The 24392-nt window shown below is 43.0% G+C and overlaps 1 protein-coding gene across 1 annotated transcript; it reads right to left on the reverse strand.

Annotated features, from left to right (window-relative positions):
* Positions 1 to 536: 536 nt before the first annotated feature.
* Positions 537 to 19795, reverse strand: PSMG1 (proteasome assembly chaperone 1). Its single transcript, XM_054049206.1, has 7 exons — positions 19609 to 19795; positions 17539 to 17648; positions 14165 to 14316; positions 13329 to 13391; positions 6314 to 6512; positions 5323 to 5459; positions 537 to 2457 (listed from the first exon to the last, which is right to left on the reverse strand). Exons 1-7 carry the CDS (start codon positions 19716 to 19718, stop codon positions 2383 to 2385), a joined length of 846 nt encoding a protein of 281 aa, XP_053905181.1. The 5' UTR covers positions 19719 to 19795; the 3' UTR covers positions 537 to 2382.
* Between the last annotated feature and the right edge of the window lie 4597 nt (positions 19796 to 24392).

The following is a 24392-nucleotide window of genomic DNA, read 5'->3' on the forward strand; positions in this document are numbered from 1 at the left end:
CTCACTCAGTAATTCATTCAGTGAGACGAATATGGACTAGAGCACATCTTTTATAAAACATCCAGTCCTGATTTGAAGATAATTACTCCTTGTTAGAAATACAGTATACACTTGATTCCCAGTTCTAATTGTTTTAGCTTTGATTTCCAGACTTCGGATTTATCAGTGGTGGGGTTTTTTTTTTTAAACCTTCTTCATAGTAAAAACATAAATTTTCCTTTTTGCTTAGTATAAGTTGGGAGTAAATTCAGCTGTATTTGAGGAACTATTTTGAAAAGTTACAACTACAGTGGTAACAAGACAAACTAGAAATATACTTTCTATTTCTGTAAAATGGTGGTTTTCAACCTGTGGTCTGCAGACCCCTGAGGTCCACACACTATGTCTAACAGCAACCTTTTGAAGACCTCTTACCATAGTACAGTGGTTTTCAACCAGAGGTCCGCAGACTATGTCTAAAATTTCCAAATGGGCCTGCACCTCCATCTGAAATTTTTAGGGGTCCGCAGATGAAAAAAGGTTGAAAACCACTGCTGTAAAAGTTTACAGGTATTGTTATTTATTCAAGGTTTTCCTCTGTAATCTTCAATTTACAATAAACAATATTCACATTTGAAATGTATAAGCAAGCAACTGGGGTAGCCAATGAACAATCCTTTCATGGCAAAAATATTTTCATCTCTGGTCAGACCTACAAAGCAACCGCAGAAACAGGTTTTCTTCAAACTAAGTAAAATTTGGTTTAGAAGTAAAAAAAAGAAAAAAGGTCCCCTTGCTTGTATGTTTCAAAATATACCACTTATATAATGGTGGCCACTTGTTTTCCTGAGCTCTAAACTCTCACTATATTAACAGTACTTTAAATGAAAGTACCCAATGATGAGAGGCTTTACACTAATAAAATTTGCTGAAGACTTGGTCTCACCTGCATCATTTATCACACTATAAGGCCAAATATAGCAGGGGCAGTTGAGATTCTAGCACAATATAAAGCGAGTCAGAAATTTCAGAACAGGCAAAATAATGCAGTTAAGACATAAAAGTATATTATTACGAATATTCCAGTGAGCTTTCACAATAAAAAAAAAAAATCAAACTGACTATGCTGAGAACGATCTAAGCCACAGTAGATTGAAAGTAATCTTTCTTTCCTGTAAAATGACCCAAATACATTTTAAAATTCTCATTCTAGTAACAGCACTCTGATGCAGATGGCTACAACAGAATATTAACTCTTCATGCCACATTTGCAATTATAATCTTGAATACACTGTCAGGGACAATATACAGTTAATGTACCGATGTACCGCAACTTTATGCCAATTCCAATATTTAATTTTAAAAACAGTCAGAACAACATTATAAACCATAGGTTCTTAAAATATTAACCTCTAAAATCATTTCAACTTTAAATACTGAAGATTTAAACTATTTGCTTCTCTTTGAAAATTTCCTATTCAGCATAAAGGTGACTGTTGTTCTTACTACTCGTTTGTCAACTCAGTTAAAACGGTTGAAGCAAATTTTTATTGTATGGATGTAAACAGACTTTTAAGATTAAAAGTCAGTTTTGATTATTATTTCTTCTTTGTATTACTGCAGCACTTAAGAGTCATGGACCACATTGTGCTAGGTGCTGTTAAGATTAAAAGCTTATTGAAACAGTTTTGACCTGCAAAATTTCTGACTACCATAAAGTATAATTTCTCTTTATGTAAGAGAAAGGTGGCTAAAATATTGAGGCAAGTTCCAAAGTGAAGTAAAAATGGAGTCACATATTTCATCTGCTTCCAGATAGCTGATAATTCCATGTTCCCACCACTTTTACTAATGCAAATGGTGGAATCCTGAATTGTATTTTTACACATAAGTAGGTTTCCAAATATGTCTTTACCATGGTATTTTTAACATAAATATTTTGTATATAAAATTTGAGAACTTCTGAGTATCTTTATTCAGATCACCCACATAGATTTTTAAGACAACTCAAAATAAATTTAACGAAGTATGACATCATTAGACATCAATCAAACCTACTTTTCTGTTTTGACTATAGCACGTGTATATTTAAAACAAGTCATTCGATCCACTTAAGGGAAAAATGTGCATTTCATCCTCAAGTCGTCTCTTTGGGTTAATAAACTGTTAAAAATATACTCCCATCTAGTGAAGCAAGAAAATTTGACATGTGTTAAGTCACTCTAGGCATTGAAAAATGCTCAAATAAAGAGTATCTCAAAATATAAAAAAATCTATTAGGATTTATTCCACTTTTAAAGCAGCAGCTATAATTCCAAAATATCTTCAAATAAGCAACTGGAGTTGACAAAAGTGCTCTTCAGACTTGAATGTACTGGTTGGTGATAAGTGTCGACTTTATCTTTATGTATAGATGTTGTTATGAATTTCATTGGTTGTCACTAATTTCTTCAGTATCTCTGTGCTTTTGGACATATCCTAGTAAAATAAAGAAATAGTCATTACTAGTAGGTTACACAACAGTTCAATCATACTCTTTCCTACACACTCAAAACTTTATTACAGTTAACAGCAATATGATTAAAACATTAACTACAGTAACTCCTCACTTAACATTGTAATTATGTTCCTGAAAAATGCTACTTTAAGCAAAACAACATTAAGCGAATCCAATTTCCCCATAAAAATTAGAATAAATAGGAGGGGGTTAGGTTCCAGGGAAAAAATTTTCAACAGACAAAAAAAAAAAAAATGTTATATATCACACACACACACACACACACACACACACAGAGTATAAGTTTTAAACAAACAATTTAATACTGTACACAGCAATGATGATTGTGAAGCTTGGTTGAGGTGGTGAAGCCAGAGGGTGGAAGAGGGTGGGATATTTCCCAGGGAATGCCTTACTGCTAAATGATGAACTAGCACTCGGCTGAGCCCTCAAGGGTTAACACAGTGTTGTTAACATAGCCTCATGCTCTACAAGGCAGCACGAATGGAGGGAGGGGATACACACTATTTGCATGAGACACACATGCATTGGCCCTTTAAGTAGGCTGACCCCACTCTAAGTACTGTGACAGAGTCAGGCCAGATGGCTACAGGAGAGTGTTGGAAGGCACATATATTAGTCCCAGATTAAGTAGATCCCTTTTCCCTGGGTAAGGTAACAAGGGCAGTTCCAGAACAAGCAGGAGCTTGCTGGAGCCAATTAAGGCAAGGAGGCTAATTAGGACACCTGGAGCCAATTGAGAAGAAACTGCTAGAATCAATTAGGACAGGCTGGCTAATCAGGGCACCTGAGTTTAAAAAGGACCTCAGTTCAGTTTGTAGCGTGCATGCAAGGAGCTGGGAGCAAGAGGCACTGGGAGCTGAGAGTGAGAAGGTATATTGCTGGAGGATTGAGGAATACAAGCATCATCAGACACTTGGAGAAAAGTGATGAGGATAAAGAAGGTGTTGGGAGGAAGCTATGGGGAAGTAGCTCAGGGAGTTGTAGTTGTTGTGCAGCTGTTGCAGGAGGCACTCTAGACAGCTGCAGTTCACAGGGCCCTGGGCTAGAACCCAGAGTAGAGGGCGGGCCCAGGTTCCCTCCAAACTTCCCAACTCCTGATCAGACAGAGGAGGCATTGACCTGGACTGTGGCTTCTACCAGAGGGGAAGGTCTCTGGGCTGTTTCCCGACCTACAAGGTGAATCTCTGAAGTGAGCAAATCCACCAATAAGCGCAGGACCCACCAAGCTAGAGGAAGAACTTTATCACAACACATTGCCTTTTTAAGTAAATCAGCAAGTTGAGATAGCAACTGCTGCCAGCAAGCTCCCTCCATCCTGAGTCCTGTTGTGTCCCCTCACCCTGCTCTGTGGGGCGGGGGGCAGAGAGGGACACCCTGACATTAGCACCCCTCTTCCCCCCCCGCCCTTTTGTACAACAAGCAGGAGTGTCCCAGGAGCAGCTCCACGGCAGAGAGCAGGAGCAGCACAGCTAGCTCCAACAGGCTACTCTTTCTGCAAGCAGCGGACAAAGCAGGAGGCTGCCAAACAACATTATAAGGGAGCATTGCGCAACTTTAAACAAACATGGTCTCTAATTGATCAGCAACGTAACAACAAAACAATGTTAACCAGGACAAGTTTAAGTGAGGAGTTACTGTATAAATAAGGGTCAGGTGTTATGAAAAAGTATCTAGAGAGCTAGTGATAGCTCCAAAGGAGTGTTCAGTTTAATCACACACTAGGACTTGTTAACCTGTATTCTCTCGCTCAAATAGTTACACCCATAAAAGGGAGAGGGAAGAGGCTGCATTTTTATTTCCCCTCAACAAAGTGATATCAATTTAGAAGCCTTGTTGGATGCTAAAATTCATAGGTGGTGTCTGACAGCTGGAATTTGCATCTCAGTCACAGCTGAAAACAGCCCATTTCAAAGATTCTCCTACCAATCACTTTTTCCATTTAAACTCAAGTTCAACTGGCAAAACCAGGGCAACTACTTTACAGAAGCCATTCTGTAAACATGTTCATTCAAAACATTTAAAAAAGGAAAATACTCAACTTTTTGCTTGCTGATGGAGACAGTGTTGCCTAGCGGATAGAGCACCTGACAGTCATGGGGACTTTGACTCCTAAATCCCTTTTGAAAATGAGATTTTGGCTCCTAAATCAGTTGTGTTGCAATACTGAGCATACCAAGGCCAAAATACCTTTAAAAATCTGGCCCTTTATGATTAATATGTCCCTGAAGTCTGTACTCTTTCAGGTTTAAAAGAAGTTGATACAACTAAAAAAAATTAACATTTTCAAAATAATGTTTAAATGGTATCTAGAATGGCTCTCATCTTGTTATACCAATAGAATAAAAACCTGTCACTTGGGGGAATCACTGTTAGTACCTTCTTTAATATCCCTACAATCTGATACACAGCTAACAGAATAACACCATTTTGACTATGGATGCACAGTGGTAAGATATTTAGCTCACGGACCAGTAAGCAACATGAGTAGCTTAGAGGCTTTTAATAAGATCTATAGGAAGTTCTATTTACAATAGTCACTTGAAGTTATTCCTTTAAATACCAGATAATAAATTCAAAAATGAAATGATTATTGTGAATCCAGAGCTTCTCACATACTATTGCTAAGAGACTAATCACAGATGGAAGCAGTTTAAGGCATTCAAGTGTTCCAGTTTCTAAGGTTTATATTAAGGATGGTCTGTTAATCCAAGTTTGTCTCTCTCTCAAATACTATACATTTAAGTCTGATTAGTCTACAACCTCAGACACTCCAATACTACAAGAGATAGAACTTTCCACTAATCTTTAAAATTAAGCTTTACCTTGACTAAACTCTTCAGGTTCTTAGAAGAAAGCACAGGCTTGAATGCTTCAATTGTAACAGTGTCCAGTTTGATGACATCCGTGTAACACTGATACAACACTGCAGGAATCTGCCATACTTGACAATAACTCAGAACTAAATATAACCAAAAAGAAAAGACTGTTACATCAAACAGGTTTCAGAGTAGCAGCCGTGTTAGTCTGTATCAGCAAAAAGAACAGGAGTACGTGTGGCACCTTAGAGACTAACAAATTTATTAGAGCATAAGTTTTCATGGTCTACTGCCCACGCATCCGAAGAAGTGGGCAGTAGCCCACGAAAGCTTATGCTCTAATAAATTTGTTAGTCTCTAAGGTGCCACACGTACTCCTGTTCTTGTTACATCAAAGTAATCTAATCCACACTGCATAACATCGCTTTCAATTTAAGTAATATACCATTTTGCTATGGGGTTGCGTCTCTGACCATCTTGGCTAATAGCCATTGAGGGTCTACCCTCCAAGAACATATCTAATTATTTTTTAACTCAGTTATGCTTTTGGCCTTCACAACATTCCCTGGCAAAGGGTTCCAGAGGATGACTCTGCGTTGTGTGAAGAAGTACTTGCTTATGCCTGCTAATTTCATTGGGTGCCTCTTGGTTCAAGATATACTGTAAGATGTAATGTTACGCAATATAAGCTGTTAATTACAGAACATAATTTTTGTATACATCAGCACTTTTACATACTGATGTGTAAGATGCCAAGTGTTCTGAATTAATTTTCACAATGTTATCTTCCTGGCTCATTCACTAAATTATATATTGGAGGATAAACTTAAAATTAGGATCATCAGTGAAACGTTATGCAGTTCAAAATTAACATTCACCAATAAATGTCAATGGTTAGCATAGGACACAAACATGACCTTGCAATGCAGCAAAAAAAAAAAAAAAAAAAAAAAAAAAAAAAAAAAAAAGCAAGAATATAAATGAAGTTGCATAATACCAGCAGCAGGGAGACCCTGTACAATATTTGGCTGCTCCAGCAGTGGACAACAGACGATCTCTTTGAATTCTTTTGTCTTTAAAGCTTTCAGAAAAGGAGAAGGAAGCGTTAAAGTGGATTCAGGGGTTTTATAATCAGTTACAGGACATGTCGAAAGAATGGTTACTTGCAGATCCTCCTCCCGCATACAGCCAAAAACCTGGAATGAAAATATTAATTCCAGCATAAGTGAGGTTTATGCTAATACAGGAATGAAGTCCAATTACAGAAGACTGGGTTCATTTTAGTTCAGATGGCAAAAAAGTAGTTTCTCTCAGATATATGAAGTTAATTGACAGTTCTACCACACCCTCAAAAACAGGGATTACTGTGTTGCTTCAATAAAAAAAAAAACTACTAAACAGGAGGAGATAATTACATATCTGTCAAATCTACTGACTTGCTCTGTAGGCTTCAGATTTTTGGCCCTTTCTACAAAGAAACTTGAACGATTCCTTTTTCTAATGTGAGAGTGGATAGGGAAAGGAATCCATATGAAATCAGAATGATTGTGTAAATTAAGCAACAGCCTTCAGATTACATTTCCAAGTTATATCTATTTGCTAGATACTCCATAAATATCTAATTAATTCTTTTTTCTTGTTTCCACATTTTAGATTTCTCATTTCCTCCTATGTGAAGTTAAAATTTGTTGAGAACTTCTAGGGGCAGCCTGGGAATTTTTAAGGTTGTTTATTTTGACCTCAAGTAACAATGTTGCAGAAAAAATAGGAATTAGGACTGTCAAGCAATTAAAAAAATTGATCACAATTAATCAGACTGTTAAACAACAGAATAACATTTTTAAACATTTTGGATGTTTACTACGTTTTCAAATAAATTGATTTAAATTAGAACACAGAATACAAAGTGTACAGTGCTCACTTTATCTTTATATTTTATTACAAATATTTGCACTTTAAGTATTTTTCAATTCACCTCATACAAGTACTGTAGTACAATCTCTATCATGAAAGTTGAACTTACAAATGTAGAATTATGTAAAAAAAAACTGCATTCAAAAATAAAACAATGTAAAATTTTAGAGCCTACAAGTCCACTCAGTCCTACTTCTTGGTCAGCCAATCACTCAAACAAGGTTGGTTACAATTTGCAGAAGATAATGCTGCCCGCTTCTTGTTTACAATGTCACCTGAAAGTGAGAACTGGCGTTCACATGGCACTGTTGTAGCTGGCATTTCAAGATATTTACATGCCAGATGCACTAAAGATTCATATGTCCCTTCATGCTTCAACCACCATTTCAGAGGACATGCATCCATGCTGATGTGTTCTGCTCGATAACGATCCAAAACAGTGCAGACCAATGCATGTTCATTTTCATCATCTGAGTCAGATGCCACCAGCAGAAGGTTGATTTTCTTTTTTCGTGGTTCGGGTTCTGTAGCTTCCACATCAAAGTGTTGCTCTTTTAAGACTTCTAAAAGCACGCTCCACACCTTGTCCCTCTCAGATTTGGACAGCACTTCAGATTCTTAAACCTTGGGTCGAGTGCTATTCCTATTTTTAGAAACCTCATATTGGTACCTTCTTTGCATTTTGTCAAATCTGCTGTGAAAGTTTTCTTAAAATGAACATGTGCTAGGTCAGAGGTGGGCAAACTATGGCCCGTGGGCCACATCCGGCCCACAGGACCATTCTACCTGCCCCCTGAGCTCCTGGCCCGGGAAGCTAGCCCCCAGCCTCTCCCTCCCCCGCAGCCTCAGCTCACTGTGCTGCGGGCGCAATGCTCTGGGCAGCAGGGCTATGAGCTCCTGGGGTAGTGCAGCTGCAGAGCCTGGCCTGACCTGGTGCATGGCTGACTCCAGCCGGGCAGCGCGACTGTTGCGCTGCCAGCCACTGGTGCTCCAGGAAGCGTGGTAAGGGTGCAGGGAGCAGTGGAGGGGGGTTGGATAAAGGGGAGGGGAGTTCGAGGGGTGGTCAGGAGCCGGGGATGTGTATACGGGTGGGAGCAGTCGGAGGGCGGGGAACAGGGGGGTTGAATGGGGGCGGGGGTTCCGGGGGTGGTCAGGGAGAAGGGGTGGTTGGATGGGGTAGGGGTCCCGGGGGGGCAGTCAGGAAGGAGAAGAGGGGTTGGATGGGGTGGCGGGGGGCAGTCAGGGAGCAGGGGTCATGGATGGAGCAGGGGTCCTGGGGTGGCTGTCAGGAATGAGAGGAGGGGTTGGATGGGGCAGCAGGGGTGGGGGGTTCCAGGGGCAGTCAAGGGACAAGGAGAAGGGGTGGGTGGATGAGTCAGGGGTCCTGAGGGGGACAGTCAGGAAGGGGGGGGGGGTTGGATGGGGCGGTGTAAGGGGCAGTTAGGGGTGGGGGGTCTGGGTGTGGTCAGGGACAGATAGCAGCAGGGGTGGATGGGGCAGGGGTCCCGGGGGGGGCGTCAGGGGGCAAGAAGCAGTGGGGGTCGGATAGGGGGCAGGGGCAGGGCCATGCCTGGCTGTTTGGGGAGGCACAGCCTCCCCTAACTGGCCCTCCATACAATTTCTGAAACCCGATGCGGCCCTCAGGCCAAAACGTTTGCCAGCCCCTGTGCTAGGTCATCATCGGAGACTGCTATAACATGAAATATATGTAGAATGCAGGTAAAACAGAGCAGGAGACATACAATTCTCTTCCCAAGGAGTACAGTCACAAATTTAATTGACACATTATTTTTGTAATGAGCATCATCAGCATGGACGCATGTCCTTTGGAATGGTGTCCAAAGCATGATGGGGCATACGAATGTTTAGCATATCTGACATGTAAATACCTTGCAATGCTGGCTACAAAAGTGCCATGTGAATGCCTGTTCTCACTTTCAGGTGACATTGTAAATAAGAAATGGGCACCAGTATCTCCAGTTAATGTAAACAAACTTGTTTGTCTTAGCGATTGACAGAATAAGAAGTAGGACTGAGTGGACTTGTAGGCTCTAAAGTTTTACACAGTTTTGTTTTTGAGTGCACTTATATAACCAAAAAAAATCTGCATTGAGATTGAAGGCAGAGCAATGGCGGGAAGGAGGGGGTGGCGGGAGGGAGGGAGGAGGAGGAAGGGGAGGAGCAGCAGAGGAAGAGAAGGGAGATTTTTAGTCAAACTGCTAACCAAAAAAGAAAGCTGAAGTTTCTATTAACATCTATTTAACTGCAATGCCTAATGGAAAATAAATAAATATATTAAAAAGGGTACAATTCAATTTTAAAATCTCTTTGCAGATCTATAAAGCATATTTTATTTTCCTTTCTGCCTCACTGAGACTGCTACAAACTCTTTTTACACAAGTAAAAAGACCAGGACAGTGATAGTGATGATGAAATGCTAAGGGAAATTAGAGAGGCTATCAAAATTAAGAACTCAATAATAGTGGGGGATTTCAATTATCCCCATATTGACTGGGAACATTTCACTTCAGGACAAAATGCAGAGATAAAATTTCTCGATACTTTAATTGACTGCTTCATGGAGCAGCTGGTACGGGAACCCACAAGGGGAGAGGCAACTCTAGATTTAGCCCTGAGTGGAGCGCAGGAGCTGGTCCAAGAGGTAACTATAACAGGACCGCTTGGAAATAGTGACCATAATACAATAGCATTCAACATCCCTGTGGTAGGAAGAACATCTCAACAGCCCAACACTGTGGCATTTAATTTCAAAAGGGGGAACTATGCAAAAATGAGGGGGTTAGTTAAACAGAAGTTAAAAAGTACAGTGACTAAAGTGAAATCTCTGCAAGCTGCATGGGCGCTTTTTAAAGACACCATAATAGAGGCCCAACTTCAATGTATACCCCAAATTAAGAAACACAGTAAAAGAACTAAAAAAGAGCCACCGTGGCTTAACAACCATGTAAAAGAAGCAGTGAGAGATAAAAAGACTTCCTTTAAAAAGTGGAAGTCAAATCCTAGTGAGGCAAATCGAAAGGAGCATAAACGCTGCCAAATTAAGTGCAAGAATGTAATAAGAAAAGCCAAAGAGGAGTTTGAAGAACGGCTAGCCAAAAACTCCAAAGGTAATAACAAAATGTTTTTTAAGTACACCAGAAGCAGGAAGCCTGCTAAACAACCAGTGGGGCCCCTTGATGATCGAGATACAAAAGGAGCTCTTAAAGACGATAAAGTCTTTGCGGAGAAACTAAATGGATTCTTTGCTTCAGTCTTCACGGCTGAGGATGTTAGGGAGATTCCCAAACTTGAGCCGGCTTTTGTAGGTGCCAAATCTGAGGATCTGTCACAGATTGAAGTGTCACTAGAGGTGGTTTAATTGATAAACTTAACATTAACAAGTCACCGGGATCAGATGGCATTCACCCAAGAGTTCTGAAAGAACTCAAATGCGAAGTTGCAGAACTATTAACTAAGGTTTGTAACCTGTCCTTTAAATTGGCTTCTGTACCCAGTGACTGGAAGTTAGCTAATGTAACGCCAATATTTAAAAAGGGCTCTAGAGGTGATCCCGGCAATTACAGACCGGTAAGTTTAACATCGGTACCGGGCAAATTAGTCGAAACAATAGTTAAGAATAAAATTGTCAGACACATAGAAAAACAAACTTTTGAGCAATAGTCAACATGGTTTCTGTAAAGGGAAATCGTGTCTTACTAATCTATTAGAGTTCTTTGAAGGGGTCAACAAACATGTGGACAAGGGATCCAGTGGACATAGTGTACTTAGATTTCCAGAAAGCCTTTGACAAGGTCCCTCACCAAAGGCTCTTACGTAAATTAAGCTGTCATGGGATAAAAGGGAAGGTCCTTTCATGGATTGAGAACTGGTTAAAAGACCGGGAACAAAGGGTAGGAATTAATGGTAAATTCTCAGAATGGAGAGGGGTAACTAGTGGTGTTCCACAAGGGTCAGTCCTCGGACCAATCCTATTCCATTTATTTATAAATGATCTGGACAAAGGGGTAAACAGTGAGGTGGCAAAGTTTGCAGAGGATACTAAACTGCTCAAGATAGTTAAGACCAAAGCAGACTGACGAACTTCAAAAAGATCTCACAAAACTACGTGATTGGGCAACAAAATGGCAAATGAAATTTAATGTGGATAAATGTAAAGTAATGCACATTGGAAAAAATAACCCCAACTATACATATAATATGATGGGGGCTAATTTAGCTACAACAAGTCAGGAAAAAGATCTTGGAGTTCTAGTTCTCTGAAGACATCCGTGCAGTGTGCAGAGGCGGTCAAAAAAGCAAACAGGATGTTAGGGATCATTAAAAAGGGGATAGAGAATAAGACTGAGAATATATTATTGCCCTTATATAAATCGATGGTACACCCACATCTCGAATACTGTGTACAGATGTGGTCTCCTCATCTCATAAAAGATATACTGGCACTAGAAAAGGTTCAGAAAAGGGCAACTAAAATGATTAGGGGTTTGGAACGGGTCCCATATGAGGAGAGATTAAAGAGGCTAGGACTCTTCAACTTGGAAAAGAGGAGACTAAGGGGGGGATATGATAGAGGTATATAAAATCATGAGTGATGTGGGGAAAGTGGATAAGGAAAAGTTATTTACTTATTCCCATAACACAAGAACTAGGGGTCACCAAATGGAATTAATAGGCAGTAGGTTTAAAACAAATACAAGGAAGTTTTTCTTCATGCAGCGCACAGTCAACTTGTGGAACTCCTTACCTGAGGAGGTTGTGAAGGCTAAGACTCTAACAGCGTTTAAAAGAGAACTGGATAAATTCATGATGGTTAAGTCCATTAATGGCTATTAGCCAGGATGGGTAAGGAATGGTGTCCCTAGCCTCTGTTTGTCAGAGGATGGAGATGGATGGCAGGAGAGAGATCACTTGATCATTGCCTATTAGGTCCACTCCCTCTGGGGCACCTGGCATTGGCCACTGTCGGTAGACAGGATACTGGGCTAGATGGACCTTTGGTCTAACCCAGTTCGGCCGTTCTTATGTTCTAAGTAATTTGCATAATAATATTAACTCTTATGATTTTACCTAAGCCTCGCAACAGCTGTTGTGTTTGTTAATACTTCAGCTCCTAAAGTCAAGTGATTATGTGAATCTGAGCTTTCATTTTAAAAAAAAAAGTTAAAACCCATGAGGTTGCAGGAAAAAAAGATCATGAAAAATATGACCCAAGCGTACAATACACTTCAAAAACTAGAAGGCCAACAAAAATAACCTAATATTTATTTAAGAATTTCATGATTTTGAAGTTGATTACATAATAGTTCCAGACCTGACTCATGCCTTTTGAGTGACTGGGGTTGACAATATTGCAAATTGTTCCAGCAGCAGCCTCTCTGTATGGCAGAATTATAGTGATGGGACAAAAGAGGCAGGAACTGAGCATTTCTCCCTCAAAGAAAGCAGACCACACACTCCTCAGTGAGGACTTTGTCCATGCCAAGTTTCAAACTAGTTATTTTTGGCAGCCGTAGCCCTGTACAAGTGCTGTTATATCTTTTCTTTCCTAAACAAAACAAAAAAAACACACCAAAAACACTCAATTTTTTCCATATTCTCATAACTCAAAAGTGGTTAGAATAATTCACTGCTGTTGAAATCAACCATGGAAAATTTAACCCTGAAAGGCAAATGTTTCTGAAAAATGAGTATGAGAGAACAGCAACAGAGTCCTGTGGCACCTTTAAGACTAACAGATGTATTGGAGCATAAGCTTTCGTGGGTGAATACCCACTTCGTCAGACGCATGAGAGAACAGAGGCTCTCTCTACTGGAAACTGATTTAGAAAGTTTAACTACAGCAGACACAACCAGTACCAGCCATAATGGGATTAGACAGAACTTCTTGGTACGAAATTCAAACAACATTTAGTTTTCTGAAGCTTCAGGGAGGGGGAGGGGGGGGAATGGAAAGCAATATAGAAAATAACTGAGCATTATAAGTAGAGGTTTTGTTTTGTTTTGTTTTTTAAGAGGTTCCCTCCTCCGCCCCCCAAAAGAAAAATTCTTTGCCTAACTCCTGTTAATCTCAATTTTACCTTTTCAAGCCATTGAAATTGCTGATCCTCAGCCACATAGCAATTGCACTGGCACAACAATACCTGAAAAGACAGAACTGTAAACAAATGATTCAGACAACTCAGTTACAGTCCCTTTCTGTCTCATATTAAAAAGATAGTGACTCTATATTAACATGATATTGATTACATTCACAGTATATACTACCACCATTTCAATGAGGATTTTCCATCTGCAACTGGTATGAAGCACTCCATCTTGCCGTGAATCTTCCTTGTACTGCACATAAAGGGCCAGATATTCATCTGGTGTAAGTCAATGTAACTTTATTACACCAGTTTATGCCAACAGGATATGACACCTATTAGCACTAGACTTTTGAGGGTAAAAAAAAAAAAATAATGGAGATATCCCATCTCCTAGAACTGGAAGGGACCTTGAAAGGTCATCGAGTCCAGCCCCCTGCCTTCACTAGCAGGACCAAGTACTGATTTTGCCCCAGATTCCCAAGTGGACCCCTCAAGGATTGAACTCACAACCCTGGGTTTAGCAGGCCAATGCTCAAACCACTGAGCTATCCCTCCCCCCCAGATTTAACACCTAGAAGTAACCTTGAATTCCATAATTTAATATAGCTATGTGGTAGAGTTGAGTACCCTAAACTTCCTGAAATGCAGCTCATGTCTCAGCAACCTTGTCAAGTGAGCTGACAAAACTTACCACATCAGAAAAAGTGGTACACTGCAACCTTATTGGTTTTCTTTTCTGAAAAGGACTCTCTCTTACTCTTTTCTCAACAGAAAATCAGATAGGGGGAGAGAATCATTTTTAAATGCATACATATTATGCCACTTACTGTTGGATCAGATATTAATTTGTAGAACAAACAGAAAGCATCTGTTGGAAGAACACTTGTTGTATTTGATGTTCTGCACCACTCGTTCCACAATTTGACAGAGCCAACTGCTTCCCAGCATCCAGAATTCAGAACAAATGAGGACAGGAAAGCTGTGAACAACATCGGTATTAGTTTATATAGTAATATCAGATATGGAAGACATTCCCATTAAAACAAAAGTCACTATTCTACACAAAACCTCCTGACCTGGATTACTACAGTTTGTTTGTGGTTGGGTTTTTGGGGGGGGGGGAACTCATTATCAATTACATTAAGTTAGTGGTTGCAACAAAACCACAAACTCTAGTACCCTTTCACCTGGAAAGATCAAGAATGAAAGTAACCTTAAATATTAATGTCATTTAAAAAAAAAATCTCAGTTAATATTAATCAAATATATGTTATGTATATTCTAAATACTTTTGTGTCACATATGAAATATTTTGTTTCTCTCATCAGATACTACAAAATAAACAGAAAAACGTTGATCCTTATTTGTTATTGAGGCAACAGACACTGTCCACTGTGCAGAGAGAACCATCTCCCTTCAAAATCAGTATCAAATCTGCTGCATTCATTAATTGGTTGAAACTACAAGATAATATGTTCAGAATCTTTTCCCTTTCAGACTCATCTCTCATGATTAGACACTCAAACGGAACGTGCTAGTATGCAGCTATTTCCACCAGCCCAGGGAATGAGTGCTACATTCATCTCAAAAACACACCTCTGACATGGCAATATAAGCCTCCATCACAGTGACCATGATGCAATTTTCAATTCTGAAACAAATCAGACCCAAGTAGTGTAAATAGCAGGAGTGCACTATTCAAATAATACTTGCACTTTTGCCTTAATGAGTGAAGCAACTTTTCTTATCTTGTTAATCCACATCATCATGGCTTTGGTACTAGCTTCTTCCTCAATACCAAAACTCAGAGCAAGGCTCTGCCTGCTTTTGCAAAAGTGAACTTCACAATTTACAGGAAGTGATCAAAAGTAGGGCTTGAAGAATTTACCAGACACCACCTAGCCAGAGACTAAGCATACTGATCAGAAACCAATATTAAGAGATGAAGAAGGGGGGCCCCCCTCAAATAAAATCCACGGGCAAATCCCTGGTGAGAAAGTCAGATGTCATCCCTAGCTGATAGGAAAGGAAGGTGCTAGAATTCCTATCCTACTCTGCTCAATGTTCCACTCTCTGAGGCTTTGTTTAGACTAGGATTTAAAGAGGTTTCAGATCACATCAGCTAGTTCAAACTAGCACACACCTTCAAAAATTCTAGTTAAGACCAGGCAAGCTGGACATTAGCACATGCTAAGCAGGTCAAGCTAAAGCCATGCGGGAAGCAAAAAGTCCATGCTTTAGCTTGACCAGCTTAGCAAGTGCTAAAGTACAACTTAACTAGTTAAAACAAGGCCTAGAATGTGAGAGTTAGATTATGGTAGCTAGTTCAAACTCACACTACATCTTTAAACCCTTGTCAAGACTAGATTTAAACAGGGTTCTGAAATTTGGAGTGCCAATCCACCCTTGGGCTGCTGGAAGGAGCTTTTCCTCTTTCCTACCAATTCATGGCTGTTGGGGACTCAGACTGCAAGAGAGGCGTCTGTATTATTCTACTCCCATCCCAGCTTCCCGGCTGTTATAAGGCAGGACAAGCAGGTATACAGTAACTCCTCGCTTAACCTTGTAGTTATGTTCCTGAAAAATGCTACTTTAAGCAAAACGATATTAAGCGAATCCAATTTCCCCATAAGAATTAGTGTAAATAGGGGAGTTAGATTCCAGGGAAATTTTTCACCAGAGAAAAGACATACATATATATATATATATACACACACACACACACACACAGTGTAAGTTTTAAACAAACAATAATACTGTAAACAGCAATGATGATTGTGAAGCTTGGTTGAGGTGGTGGAGTCAGAGAGTGGGATATTTCCCAGGGAATGCCTTACTGCTAAATGATGAACTAGCAATTGGCTGAGCTCTCCAGGGTTAACACAGTGTTGTTAATGTAGCCTCACACTGTACAAGGCAGCAGGAATGGAGGGAGGAGACACAGCATGGCAGAGAGAGAGAGAGAGTGTGTGTCGCGTATTGCCCCTTTTAAATACGCTGAACCCACTCTAAGTATACTGTCTTTTAAAGTAGATCAGCAAGTTGAGATAACAGCTGCTGCCAGCAAGCTCCCTCCAGTCCTGAGCCCTGTCATGTGTCCCCCACCCCTCCACCCTGCTCGGTGGAGATGGAGGGTAGGGGGACACCCTGACATTAGCACATACCCACCCCACATGCATACAGCAAGCAGGAGCTCCAAGGCAGAGGGCAGGAGCAGCACAGGGCAGCGTGGGGAAGGACAGCTGAACTGCCTGGCAATTCACAGTCTGCTGGACAGCTGCCACACAGGGAACTTAGGGGAGCTGATAGGGGGGCTGCCGGTCCACCCTGGTTCCAACCCCCACTAGCTAGCTCCAATGGGTTCCTCTTTCTACAAGCAGTGGACAAAGCAGGCGGCTGCCAAACAACGTTATAAGGGAGCATTGCGCAACTTTAAACGAGCATCTTCCCTAATTGATCAGCAACGTAACAACAAAACAACCTTAACCAGGATGACGTTAAGTGAGAACTTACTGTATCTCTGCTACCCTACATGTCCCAAAAACAGATTATTTGCATTCCACTGTAAAAAGCTTCAGTGCCTGCCTTTGCTCCTACTCTTAGTTTCTTAGTGGCAGACAAATTGACATGAGCAATGGAAGTCATCTTTATGGGATCATTTGCATTTTTCAAGATGTGTCAGATAACCATATGGGATAGATACTTAAAAAAATGTATTTTTAAATGCTACCTCCTGCAGGTATCAAAAGAAATAAAATAAAGACTTTCAGTATGGCAAAGCAATGTACAACTTCTGAGGTAATGATGCGTCTTTAGACAGCACCAATAATTCTGTTTACATTTGGAAAGTTCTCTTCACCAACATCAGGTCTAAAAGTTTATCTCCTGAATGAAAAACGGAAGTAATTAAAATCCCTCCCGAGCATGGTCAGAATGCCTCCTGCAGGAGCACTGCAATTCTCTACCCATTTTGCCAGGCACCCAGATTGCTGCTATCCTTTGCATAAAAGGGAGTTTAACAGTCATGGCGAGATCCAAAACAAAATCAAACATGGCTTCATGTAGAAAAGCGCTCTCTTAGCACACACACCTTCCCCATGTTCCTACCTGCTACTGCTCAGTATTCAAAAGTTACAGTGGGAGCAGGACAAAACAATTGTATAGAGTTTCTAAAGCTTTTTTCTCAGTCTAGACCACTTACCTACAGCGTTATGTCCTATCGCCAATATAAACTTAGAGCAAGGAAACTGCTCATCTGTAAAGCTTCCAGTAGATGCACTTAACTTTGAACTCCAAAGGATGTGGACCTCTCTAGCATAAGAAACAGAAATAGGTTAAATGCAAACAAAACAAACAATGGATAGGAACACACGTTGTGCAATAAGGTCAGATCCATTTACCTCTCTCTGTAATCTGGAAAAACAATACAAAAATAGTTTTTGTGAGAATCATCCTATGTTACACAAAGGAAGGAACACAAGCGAAAAAAACAGGGAAAAAACAGGTTAAAGAAAGATAAGTTAGATGTATTCAAATCAGAAGAACCTGATTAAATTCACCCTTGGGCATTTAAGTAACTAGCTGGGTTAATCTCAGTACCATTCGTGATTATCTTTGAGAACTCATGGAGGACAGGTGAGGTCCCAGACAACTGGAGAAGAGCAAACATAGGACTGAGTTTTTAAAAAGGGAACAAAGGACTTGGGGAGTTACAGACCTAACTTCAACACCTGGAAAAATACTGGAACAAATTATTAACTAATCAAATGGTAAGCATCTAGAGGAGAATAGGGTTCTAAGTAATTGCCAACATAAATTTCTCTAGAACAAATCATGTCAAGCCACCCTAGTTTACTTCTTTGACAGGGTTACTAACCTAATAGATAGGGGGTAAACAGTAGATATGATATATTTTAATTTCAGTAGAGCTTTTGACACAGTACCACATGACATTCTCATAAGCAAAATGGGTAAATGTCGTCTAGAAGAAAATAGTATAAAATAGGTGCAAGATTATGGTCTTTCAACCCGTTTAAGAGTAGTAATCAATGGCTTGCAGTCAAACTGGAGAGATGTATATAGTGGGGTCCCACTGGGGTCTGTCCTGAGTCCAGTACTATTCAATATTTTCATTAATGACTTGGATAATGGATAGTATGCTTATAAAATCTGCAAATGTCACCTGGCTGGGAGGGCCTGCAAGTACTTTGGAGGACAAGAATAGAATTCAAAACAACCTGGACAAATTGGAGAACTGCTCTGAAATCAACAAAATTCAATAAAGATGAGTGCAAACAAAGTACTACACTTAGGAAGGAAGAAATCAAATGCACATCTATAAAATTGGGAATAATTGGCTAGGCAGTAGTACTGCTGAAAAGAATCTATGGGTTATTGTTAACTCATTCAATTTGTGGTCCACTATGTGATGCAGTTATGAAAAAGGCTATCATTCTGGGGTGTATTAACAGGTATGTCAGATATATAACACAGGAAGTCTTGACCCACTTTATTTGGCACTGGTGAGTCCTCAGCTGAAGTTGCAGGTGCAGGTCTGAGCATAGGAAAATGAGAACAAACTGGAGAGAGTCCAGAGTAAAAACATGAAAATGATAAGGTTTAGAAAACTAAAAGGTTATAAACAATTAGGCATGTTTTAGTCTTGAGCAAAGGAGATTGAGGGAGTTTAGAAGGGGAGAGACTTGATAGTCTTCAAACACCTTAAGGGCTGTTACAAAGCCCCCATGTGCAACTGGTGATCAAAGTAATTAGCTTAATCTACAGCAAGGGAGACTTAGGTTCCCTATTAGGAAAAAAAATCCAGCTATAAGGCTAGTTAAGCAGTGGAAATCTTAAACCCCTCCAAACAGCTGACAGCGATGGTCCAGGTATACCCAGTCCTGCCTCAGCACCGGGGACTAGATTAATGACCTCTTGAGGTCTCTTCCAGCCCTACATTGCTATGACTCCCGCCTGACACCCAGAGAGACAAGCGGGAGGAAAATAAACTCAGCCCAGAAACTGAGCTGAGCACAGGCCACTCCGCACGGGAGGGCTGCCCGGGCTCGCCCCGCTCCCGTGCTAGGTTTGATAAAGACAACGCGGCTCTCAGGCCCGATCCCGCGTTTTCACCACAAACAGCGTCCGAGCGCCACATCGCTCAGGCAGCAGCGCTGCGTCTCTCCCCGGGCGCTGACACAGCCGGGCGCCCAAGCTCGCGCCCTGCGGCCCCCACGCGCTGCCCCCGCCCCGCCCCGCCCCGCCCCGCCACCTTTTCTTCTCCAGCTCCCTGCGGATCTCGCGGTCCTCCGCCGCCTCCTCCTCGTCGTCCACCCCGGCCCGGGACGGCGCCGCCACCACCTCCCCGAAGAACGTCGCCATCGGGCCGCCCAACCCCCACCTGCAACAAGGGCCCCGCGAAACGGCCCCGAGTCCGCTCCCAACAGCTCAGTAGTGCCGGCCCCGGCCACGCCCCCTCCCCGCGACTGCGCAGGCGCCAAAGAATCTCGGCCTGGGGGGAGCCAGTCTAGCCCAATCACGGCGTGGGGGGGGGGGGGGGGGGCGGGAAGGGCGCCACTCTAGCACTGCTGGGCACACCGAGCTGCGGAGCCGCTCTAGCCGCACGGACCCGCCCCACAAACCATAGAGCGGGGGTGGGCAAACTATGGCCTAGGGGCCGCATCCAGCCCTTCAGACATTTTAATCCAACCCTTGAGCTCCCGCCGGGGAGCAGGGTCCGGGGCTCCCTGCAGCTCCTACAAGCAGCTGCATGTCCCCCCTCCGGCTCCGACGCGTAGGGGCACCCAAGGGGCTGATACACTGCCCCCGCCATAAGTGCCCCCCCCGCACCTCCCATTGGCTCGGAACCACGGCTAATGGGAGCTGCAGGGGCAGCACCTATGGACAGGGCAGAGCTGCCTGGCCACACCTCTGCGAAGGAGCCAGAGAGGGGACATGCTGCTGCTTTTGGGAGTGGCTTGAAGTAAGCGGTGCCCGGCCCCTGCACCTCTGCCCCCTCCCATGCCCCAAACCTCTGCCCCAGCTCTGATCCCCCTCCCACTCTCCAGCCCCCTCAGTCCCAGCCCAGAGCATGCTCCTGCACCCCAAATCCCTCATCCCCACCCCAGAAATCACACCCCCAGTTAGAACCTTTCCCCCCGTCCAGAGCCCCTTCCCACACTCTGAATTCATTTCTTGCCCCACCACCAAACCTACAGCCCCAGCCAGAGTCCTCACCCTCTCCTGCACCCCAATCCTCCAATTTCATGAGCATTCATAGCCTGCCATACAATTTCCATTCCCAGATGTGGCCCTTGGGTCAAAAAGTCTGCCCACCCCTGCCCTAGAGCAACTGCTCAATGCAAGCCCTGCCCTGCTGAAACAGAGTGACAGCGTATGTGCCAGCCAGGGTGGGAAGGGGGAAGCATTGCCAGCCTGCAGAACTGCTGTCGCACCTAGGGTTACCATATTTCAACAATCAAAAAAAGAGGACAGGAGGAACCCCGCCCCTGCCCCTTCCACTCCCTCCCAGTTCCTGCCCCCTCAGAACCTCCAACCCCCACGCCTTGTCCCCTGACTGCCCCCTCCTGGGACCCCTGCTCCTAACTGCCCTCCAGAACCCCACCCCCTACCTAAGCCTCCCTGTGCCTTGTCCCCTAACTGCCCCCTCCTGAGAACCCCCCACCTGTGCTCTGACTGCCTAAAACCTTACACCCCCAACCCCCAGACAGCTCCCCTGAACTCCTGACCCATCCAATCCTCCCCCTGCTCCCTGTCTCTTGACTACCCCCCCCCCCCCAGAACCTCCCTGCCCGCTTCTCTGACCCCCTGGCCCCCTTACTGTGCTGCAGAGCGGCGCGCTCGGCAGCAGGGGGAGGGGAGCAGGGTCGGATCTCCAGACTGCCGGAGGCCGAGGCGAACTGCCGGCCGGTGATCTGCAAATGCAGGTGGGGGGGGGGGAGGGAGAGGAGGGGAGTGGTATCAAGTTGCAGGAGAGAGGAGGGGGAAGTGGAGGAGGGGCCTCTGGCTGCCTGAGCCCTGTGCGAGTGGCACGATCCGGCCAGCTGCCCTGTCAGCCACGCGCGCTCTGCATGGGGGGGAAATCCAGACATTGACAAATTCCCCCCGGACGCTATTTGTAACTGAAAAAAGCCGGACATGTCTGGGGGAATCCAGACAAATGGTAACCCTGCTGCCAGGCTGGCACGTGCCAGGTTGGGGGCAGTGTCAGAGCGTAACATTTTTTCAGCCTTCACCCCACCCCCTTACAGGGACTCCCTGATGGGCAGGCAGGGACCACCACATGCAGCAACACTCCATGTGAAAAACAGATAAAGGGGACAACTCAGCACCGGGGCACTCCCTACTGGCACCTACACTGGAGAGCTCGCTTAGGGCTGTGGACAAGCCTACTGTGGAGCGCTTCTCCCGCAGACATAGCTACCACCGCTCGGGCCGGCAGCGTAACTATGCTTGATAAGAGATGCTCTCCCATCAGTGCAGGTAGCAGCTACAACCGGAGGGCTGAATGGGAGCTGCTGCAGTGCTTATTTTGACCAGATAGCACGTGTGGAAAAATAGGGTTGGGTAGGGGAAGGGGGGGGGGGGGGTAATAGGTGCCAAAGACAAATCCCCGACTATCTGGACTGTCCCTATAAAATCAGGACCTCTAGTCACCCTACCCGCACTATGTATAGACAAGCCCTGAGAGCAGGGACTGTGGGCTAAGGTCTCTGTAAGCTGCACAGCCATGTGCCAGCCTATTTAACACCACGCAGGTGCTCAGGGAACCTAGCCAACCAGGACCTGCTGCAGCCAGGGGAGGAGCACCAATCCTAGAGCTGTCCCAGGGAGTCCTCTCTCTAGCCCTAGAGCACCCTCTGCACCACAAACCCCTCATCTCCAGCCCCACCCCAGAGCCCACACCCCCAGCTGCAGCCCTCACCCCCTACAGCCCATAGCCCCTCAGTCCCAGCCCCATGTCAGAGCCCACAGCCCAACCATCTGCCCCAGTCCTGAACCCACCCTTACTACATGAATTTTGTTATGTGCACCAGTATGAAGGTCATGTGCCACACACCACCTCCATATTGGTGTACATAAAATTAATTCCACACATGTGGGAAAAATTAGAGGGAACACTGACTGTGGGTCTGGGCACAGGCTGCCTCTTGGCCAATGGAATAGTTTTTCCACTTGAATTAAATCTGGCCACCTTACTGAAAGCAGCAGCATCTAACAGTAGTTTCAGCCTGGGAAAGATGTATTTCTTTAAAAAGGGAATGGAGTAGAGCATTGGTTTTGCTTTGTATATATTTATTTAAAAAAGCAAAAAAAAACTTCTACATTAAAACAACTACCTTTGAGTTGCTGACTTTTGAAACTAAACAAAATACCAAAATTAGGAGGGCTTGTGCAACTTTGATGTGGCCCACTTGTGATCATGCAGTATTACTGAGACAAGGTGAGTGAGGTAATACTTTGTATTGGACCAACTCCGGTTGGTGAGAGAAGCTTTACAAGCTTACACAGAACTTTTCTTCCAGTAAGCCCTCTGAAAGCTGGAAAGCTTGTCTTTTTCACCAACAGCAGTTTGTCCAATAAAAGATGACACCTTGTCTCTCTAATATCCTGGGACCAACACCACTGCATATGCAGCATAAAGTCTTGATTAAGGTCATCTAGGGCAGTGATAAAGCCAGGTAAAGACAAGCTCTCTTAGGGTCCTACTCCACTGCCATAAATAAGGTATCTATCTTTCCTCATGCAGCCCTCTGCCTCATTCACTGTGACTCCTGTCCACCCAATGAGGTTTGAGTAGAATAAATAATATCACACAGACTTCATAAAACATATACATGGAGGTCTGCATTAAGATTACACACACAATTTGAACTTTGCAACCTTAATGATGTTTTAGTAGAGCTTTTTGTATGCAAGCTCCTAGGGTGGTAGTTTTATTTAAAACCATCATTAGAGACATGTTGACTCTCTGCTTTGTTCATTGAGGGGGAAGAGGATGGGGTAAACCTTGAACTTTAAGATCCACACCACAGTCCTCTACCCCTTCAATTAAAGGATTAAAAGTCAACAATAAGATGTTAGCATATATAGGAAAGGAATAATTTGCTATGCTTTCCACTTATCTATTTTTCCTCTCTCATTCCTGGAAGCAAAGGTGGAACCGTTTTTGCTAAACTTTTAAACACACCTGTCTGAGGCTGAGGCTCAGAGCAAGTATGGATAATTTCAGGCAAGAGTCAAATTTGGCAAAAATAAGTGACTGAAGATAGGCGTAAGTATAGGCATTATCACCTCCTACCTATAAAGCATTTATTCTTCTGGAGTACAGGTGGACCAAAAAAAGTTAATTAAAATTATAATGACAGTTTTAAATGAGCAACAAAGAGGCACCTTTAAGACTAACAGATGAAGATGAAATAGGTTGTTTCCTGTGAAGCCCTTGAGGAGGTGGTTCAGATGAGTACTATATTTAGAAATGAGTACAGATAATTTCGGAAACATCTGTCCCTAGCTATAATCACGACCAACACCGTTATGAACACCTTGTGGATGATGGACAGGCCAAAAGATAAAATTTTGTATTGGTATAGATAATTTCTATAGGTAAACTAAAGAAGTTGCTGATGAAAGGATCTGACTGGAATATGCAGGTGAGCTGCTTCTGTCACATTCCCCAGCTAAGTACATCTCTTGGAGAGAGTCCAGCAATAGTGGCAACTAGTCTCCATCTTAAATTTTGTTTTCTTTAGAAGTCAACTTGAACAGCATCTTGAAGTCTAAGATGAATTAGACTCCTTTTGACCTTTTTCGTATATGAAGATGGAGAGTCTTGAACATCTTTCACACCAAGGGACACAGACTGTTCCCATCTTTAGTAGCTGTAGAATCTTTCTGGATATTCCTGGGTATCTCTTGAGGTTGAGGCTATGAAGAAAGGATGCAGATGAGCCTCGAGCTCCAGAATATCAAGGGTGCATTATTTCCAGTGCTCAACTTTCTGAAGTTCAATGGATCCAGCTGCTTGAGAAGTTA

The sequence above is a fragment of the Malaclemys terrapin genome, chromosome 1, assembly GCF_027887155.1.
Source record: "Malaclemys terrapin pileata isolate rMalTer1 chromosome 1, rMalTer1.hap1, whole genome shotgun sequence".
Lineage (NCBI taxonomy): Eukaryota > Metazoa > Chordata > Testudines > Emydidae > Malaclemys > Malaclemys terrapin.